The sequence below is a fragment of the Cryptomeria japonica genome, chromosome 10 (genome assembly GCF_030272615.1).
Source record: "Cryptomeria japonica chromosome 10, Sugi_1.0, whole genome shotgun sequence".
NCBI classification, from domain to species: Eukaryota; Viridiplantae; Streptophyta; class Pinopsida; order Cupressales; family Cupressaceae; genus Cryptomeria; species Cryptomeria japonica.
This window is the reverse complement of record NC_081414.1, coordinates 734,686,487-734,694,137: the sequence shown is the minus strand read 5'-3', so window position 1 is coordinate 734,694,137 and position 7,651 is coordinate 734,686,487. Positions and strand designations below refer to the sequence as shown.

The 7,651-nt window shown below is 31.3% G+C and overlaps 1 protein-coding gene across 1 annotated transcript; it reads right to left on the bottom strand.

The window, feature by feature from the left end:
• Nucleotides 1–2,395: 2,395 nt before the first annotated feature.
• Nucleotides 2,396–2,758, bottom strand: LOC131859168 (uncharacterized). The gene has a single exon (XM_059212728.1). It carries the CDS (start codon nucleotides 2,756–2,758, stop codon nucleotides 2,396–2,398), a length of 363 nt encoding a protein of 120 aa, XP_059068711.1.
• Between the last annotated feature and the right edge of the window lie 4,893 nt (nucleotides 2,759–7,651).

Below are 7,651 nucleotides of genomic sequence, written 5' to 3'. Positions count from 1 at the left end.
TTTTGCCAATTTTTCAAATTATGACCCTGATTTCCATTGCGCCGAAAAAACCATTTGAAATACATAGAGGAAGGAAACTCAGTTGTGATTCCCTCGCCATCGCAAGCAAGTGAAACTAGGGCATCAACCCATTTTCCTCCACAAAAAACCCACTGAGGAGTGTGTCCAGCGTGCATGCCAAAAGGATCTTTGGGGGAAGGCGGATCTGCCACAACCTCGTCTCCCCAACACCTCTGCGACTACATGGCAAGCACTCCTCTCCAAAACTCACACCCTGAAAGCTCGCACCCCGAGTGGTAATTTGAGAAGCACAAGAAATGTATAAATTTTTTCATCATTATTGTTTTCACTCACATGTGTTTCCATAAATTTATCTCTTACCTTCAAATTACCATTTTAGCTTTGATTTTTATCTTTTTTTAGCATAGGTATGGGAATGAACTTTAAGTTAAAGGTTTAAAACTTACTTTTAAGTTTTGCATGCCCTTCTGCTAGTCATGTTGAGTTGACTTGGCACATATTGTGTAACATATTTTTTTGTTGAGGTAAAATGGATTTTTTAAAGGACCCTTTCTATAAAGCAAAAAATTAGTAATAGGTTCTAAGAACAAAGTGGTATAATTTGCAATCTTTCCTATTGAACTCATTAATGTACAATTACAACAATATTACTAGGAATAGATAGAGACAAAATGCTAAACAATGACATAACCAAACATAGTAATTATCTCACACTTGGCTCAAGTGTGTAACTAAGAAACATACTAAACAAAAGATATTTTTTTCCTTCTTTGGACTATGGTCCATGAAATATCATTGTCCATATCCCCTAAAACTAGAGAAGGGGAGGGAAAACCCACTCTAAGACCCCAATCAACGAAAAGACATGAGGAGAGAGATCTTAACTATTGAAACTAATTGCCAAAGGAGCCAAGTATAGAAGTTGGATTAGACATGTCAACAATACCCTCAATAATTGGGGTAGGAACAAGAGTAGTGAATTTCCAATCAACAAGATCATCCTTAGAAGGAACAACTTGCAACACAATATTGAAATCAATTCAATGTGCACATGATTCATATGAAAAAAAGGAGAGAAAATAATTAAAACATAATTTGATTTCTAAAAGGAAATAAAGAATTAGATTCACATCATCACCATATAAGCCATTTACATGTTTTGTATTCAATATCATTCATTTTTGTTAATCCAATCTACAAAGTTAATTTTTCCTAAAAGAACTTATTTTCTAGTACCCAAATAAGTTATACGTTATTTATTATTATGATAACAATGTTGGAATAAATAGTTATCATTAGTAGTGGTATAGATTAAATATACTCAATTAATATATCAATAAAACCCTAACCTACCTAGGGTTTTTTAATAAACTAATGATATAACACATATATTCACATGATATTAATAAACACCCATAATTTTATTTTTAGATATCTATTTTACGCTTTCGATACCCCCTCTACATGTACTTATACAATTGAACTATCTCCTTATTTTCACCAAATATCCTTATAATTATTGAGTATTTTACAAAAGCATGGTACTTAACTCTCGCTAAGTTATTGATCAAAGATTTTGAGTGATGAAACTACAATCCTATGACTTCAACCCAATAGAAAAAATTGAACACAATATACAAATATTTAAAATATAATGTTGTAGATATGTAAATTGCAACGTACTACTACAATATACATCTATATATCCAATCCCTTCAATTAAATGAAAACTAAAAATCTAAAAAATAAAAAATAAAAAAGAATAGCACAATAGATTAACAACAAATATTATCTATTTCACTTTGAACATATGAGTTTTAAATTCGAGATATTTACTGTGATTGACATTAACTTTAATAAAAAAATGGCTCTCCTTATTTCGATGTGCTTGGGTCTGCTTTATTAAAGCAGACTACACTACTATGTCATCCAATGGCGAAGAAGTGCAAGAATATTATACCCACATAAGATGACACTTTACTTTTCTCAGCTGACTGGTATGCTGTAATCGACCAAAATTGACTCTTTTATTTATATGTGCATTCAGGCAAAAAGTCCATAAAAACGTTTGGTTTAAAAATTAAAATTCCCCAACTGAAGAACAGCAGTTGTTCTTTTCTGCAACTTTCAAAACTGGTATATAATTTTCATTTCTCTAACATCCCGCAAGCTTTCCAATGACATATCTGAGCAGAGTTTAAACCAAATTTGATTGTACATAACCAAGAAAGACTTATATTACAGTTCATCTATTTCTATACAATCCACACCGTTTGTGGTTAACATCAGCAATGATGTACATGATTGAGAATTTAACAAAATTCAAAAATTTAATATCAAATTTTCCAATTATTTTCATACAACAAAGGCCTAGTTAATCTGCACCTCTTGCAAGCATTTCCTCGTACTTCGACAGTGATCTCTGGCGTTGCAATCTAAGTTGTTCATGGAATCTGGCAATGAAGACCTCTGCCTTTCTATCTACATCATTTTCTTCAATCTTTTCTTCTTCCACAGACATAAAATTATTCACATCATTTAAGCTATCATTTCTATCTACATACTCAACAGCATGAAAAGAATGATGATATTGTGTAAGTTTTTCATAGAAATTGTGCCGATTTGTGCTGCTGCATGAAAATTCGCAATGCCCAAAATGAGCCAAAGATCTCTGCTTGCCATGCAACATCAAGCTTGTAAAGCTCTTTGCTAGCTTTTTTCCCGATTTCTTCACCATGATATGCAAATTATTTCTACAACAATAAACAAACTATTTCTTCTTATGCTACTTGGTCCACACGCAATATATACAGTGCTCAATGATTATCCATTTTAAGTGTGTATATATGTATTTATTTATATATATGAAGAATGTTTTGAATTGTACGATATTTAAGATGAATTTGAAGTTTATTTGGAGGAATAACTTGCATCTTTAGAACACGATTCTTTTGTGGCTTACGTGAAATGAATTGAGGCATTTTGTGCCATCAAAAAGTAAACGGTCGGAAGTGGATCAGCTATTTCGGTGAGCTCCTTTTTCCCATGTAAAGGTTTGACATGATATCAAGCACAACGTTTAGGCGGTTTTAAGTTGGTGGAAAGAGAGGAGTTGTGTTTGTTGGTGGATCCAGCAGTCAAGTAAAGAGGCGGCTATGGCACATAGATTCAACCCTGCAACATGTCAATTTGGATGTTGATGACTTTATCAGTTTTGTTTAGAATTACATTTGTTTGTTAAGTGATTTTTGTTTGGCATTTGTTTGAGGTCATTTAGGGTTTTCTCCTAGTACAAAATTGATATGGGAAGGGTTGAGTTTGATTTTTAGATAATTTTGATTGAATGCTCTTTTTAATTGTCATTGTTTTTCAAGGTTAATTTTTATAGAAGTATAAATTTGTTAAATATATTATTAATAGTAATTATGTATAAGTTAAAAAGATAATATTCAAGTAATTTTGTTATATTTATTAATATATAATTTAAAAAGTATATATTTTTATTTTTTATATCATAATCTATTTAATAAATCTTTTATAAAGAATATTTTTAACTTTTAAAAAAAAAATCTATGGATAAATATACTGCTTAAACTTATTCACATGTTTTTCTAGTTATTTATTTATCTTATATAGATATAGGTAGAAATTATTTTATAGTTTTACTTCTGATTAATTAAAGTGGGATAGACCCGAACTAGTACATAACCACTATAAACCAACTACCTGGGGTGGACTGCACACCCAACCACAAAACACAGGACACCAAACACTCTAGAACCCAACAGGCAACCAATACAAGACCAAAAAAGACAAAGCTAAAAAATAATAAACATCCAACCACCTAACAAAGACACGAAGGAATTTTCTACTGAGCAGGGGCATTGCCATCCTGACATTCATTACATAGCACTTTAACTTTTTTAGAAAAAAGAAATATTTTTGTTTGAATCTTTTGCAGAGGCCAGAGTGCTCGAATCTGGGGTAACCTTGACAATAGAGGTGAGGAGTTCTATCATTGCAAAGGGAGACTCCATGCATCTCTTCCTCTTCATCTTTCTTCATTCTATCTCCTTAGTATGGCATGCAAAGAGGCCAAATTCTTTAATTCCATCTCTCGGCTCAAAGTAGACATTTCCTTGACCATTCCCTTCAAGATCTCATGATTCTCCTCTAGCTTAGGCACCACATTCCTCTTGACCCTCTGAGAAATTTCCTCATTAAGGTCTTTGAGCATCACCTCAACCTTCTCCTATTTATCCAATTTCTCTGCCATATCATTGGCAACCTTTCAAACCTTCTCATTCTTATCCTTCATTGCCCACGGGGGCTTCACTAGTTAGGCAATATTATACCACGTGCATTCATATTTTGGGGGTTTAATATCCCAAAATTATTTAACAATATATTGCCTATGTGGTGAAAATGGGGGGGTTTTCAACTTAGGCTATGAAAAAATACAATATTTGGTGAAAATACTTGGAAAGTTTTAATTCAGGCTGTGTATTGGGAGGGGGTGACAGAAAAGGAGTTTAGGGCAATATTTTTTGAAAATGGGGGAATTCTTTAGTATGCCATGAACGCATGTGCTATAACCCAGGTTCACTAAGTGAAGCCCCCGTGTCATTGCCCATTTGTTGTCCTAAGCCTCAGCATTAACCATAGCTTCAAGCCTATCTTTTTTTTTTGGCCACACCAAATTGAGGGAGGAGTCATTGAATGATCGCATTTTGTTTTTCAACTTCTTTTGCCATCTTAGACACTTTCTCATGCCAAGATTGGCAGTATAAACACCCTGCACAAGTGAGGAGGCTCCTAATGGGGGGAAAAGGGGGCAACCTCCTTAGAATTAGCAGGAGACCAGTTATACTTCGAGGTGGAGGAGGAATTAGACTCCTCTAACACCACATCTTATTCCAAATCCACTAGCCCAACATCCTTAGAAGATGGAGCTTGGGTATCTTATAGTTTTAGTTTTTAAGAGTTATTTTAGACTATTTTATTTACTTAGAGTTGTTTAATAGTTATAATTTTTTTAATTATATATATGACAATTATGATATATACACACACTTATGTACTAGTTAAACATATTATAATTAATTAATTATAACAATATTTATATAACTCAATTAAATGTCTATTATTTTTTCTACTAGATGATTTAATTTTTAAAGAGATCATTTAAAATTAATAATATTAAAATAAAACCAAATTTATCTAATAAATTACTTGTAGTTGAACCATCATGTAATTCCATGGTACTTTTTTTGAATTGACTTATTTATAATTTGACCAACTTGTTTTTATTTGATTTTGGTAGTAGATTATTTTTGGAAGTGGTTGAATTAATTAAATATAAAGATTAGTATATTCATGTTTTTTTTTTTTTGATTTTGTGACTAGTTTGATGTAATTTACTTATTGTAATAACTTATTGAATGTAGGACTTGGATTGTGAACTCTCCACAGCCTAGGATCACCTACAAAACAAATATAACCTTTCACAATAGAGAAAATGGTAAGAATAACTTTCTTGATTATAGTTGCTTGAAGGATTGATTTAATGTGAAATGTACATAGGAATCCTTGCTTTAAAAAAACAAGGTCGAGGGATAGGATTAGACAAGATTACGACACGTGTCTTAATCCTATGTTATGAGACAACTAAAGTGACGATTATTAAATGATCTAGGACTCCATAATTAAATTCCAACAAATAAGATAAGTTCTTATGACAACTAACATCTTTTAGAAATATTTCCTATGACCTAAGTGAGCTTAACCATGTGAATAGGACCTACTACTAAACTAGAAAGGTAAAATCTAGCTTATCCAATGCTAACATTGAAAAGTTGCATACTTGTGTGCTAACTAAAATTCATACACTAATTATTAGTTATCTTTATTTTTTTTTATACTAAATCTCATACATTTGTCATTTTCTTAGCATTATTGTACCTTCACTCACACAAGCATTTGTATATTTTCTCTTTACCTTGATATTGTCATAAATGTGTTTTAAAGTTCATTTCTAAGTGTTCTAGGATTGACCCAATGTAATCCTAAGATGTGTGGCAATGATCCTAAAATATAAATATTATAAAATTAAATTCTAAGTTACACCCCTTTCTACTAGTCATTATCACCTAACTTAGCATACACTATGCAACATGTTGCTATGTCATGATATTTAAAGACATTTATTGTCCCGTGAATTATTTATGGGAAATAAAAAGAGGAAATTACTAGATACACTTCAATTTCTGAAGTGAAATAAAGAATTAGATTCACATGATCAAAATATTAGATATTTCATATGGCCAGATTATAAATAAGTCAATTCAAAAAAAGTACCATCTACTTATTTATAATTTGAATTGACTTCTTTATAATTTGAGCAACTTATTTATAATTAGTTAAATGGAAATGGTGATGCCTTGATAAAATCTATGGTGGTTTAGGACTCAAAAACTTAAAGGTTCACATAATTTCACTTCTAGTTAAATGGATTTTAGAGTCATTTTATGGTATTGAACCATGGAAAGTGTTGATTATGAATAATGTTTAATTGGTTGTTCTCAAATAGGATGGGTAGTGGAGGGATATACATCCACAAGACATTTTCTTTGGTAAATTCTCTATCACACTATTTAGATCTAATATTTATATAAGTAAGTGGAAGGAATGGGAACTTGTATACATGTATGTCAAAGGTGATTGTCAAACTGGAAGTGGATGCAATAAGGTTTCTAACTATAGATCAATATGGTGGACTATTCAATATAAAAATAAACTAGTGACACTAATTCAAGTTTTTTCTACTAAATCCTAGTTCAATGGAGGAATTTATGATTGATAATTTCATTGAGATTAATAAATTGAAAGATTGATATTATCTCATTTCAAAGTTTGGGCTCCCTATCTTTCAAAAGAGGACATTATCCATTGTACACAAATATTTTCAAGGCTTTCAATTCCCTATACAATTCAATTTAAACTCCAAAATCTTTGTTAATTTAGAGTGATGGGATAAAAATACTCTTAGGAAAGTTTACTCCAAGAAGATTTATCATTCCCTTAACCCTTTTTTGGATCTTATATGTCACCTTAACAACATCTAGAACCTCCATGAGCCATTCTCAGTGATCTAGTACTTTTAAGTGTTGTTGGTCTCATATAATTAAGTTCAAAAACTCTTGTTTTAGATAGTGGATTTTCTTTAAAAGACTTTCTATTGATATAAAATTTATGAGTAACAACATTAACTATTATTTTTTCTAAGGAGGTTTGGAATAGTTTTGTTGACAATTTTGGTTGTTGAGACATGTCCTAGGACTCTTTTTCTTGGCATGAATTTTATTTGACAAAGTGCAAGGTTTGAATGTTTCATACAATGTCTTCTAGATTGTGTTTTCTATTGAGGTTTAATAGTTTCATGGAAAAAGTGGAATAAATATTTATTTCAAGGGAAGAAGATATTTCTAATGCAAAACTCTAGGAGCTACTTTGACACTGGTCATAACAATATTAGCAAATATGATATCGAGAAAGAAAAGTTCTAGCCATAACCCAAGGAAGGTGATGAAGAGTAAATTACAAACAATTACATGATTTTTTAGAAAATAAA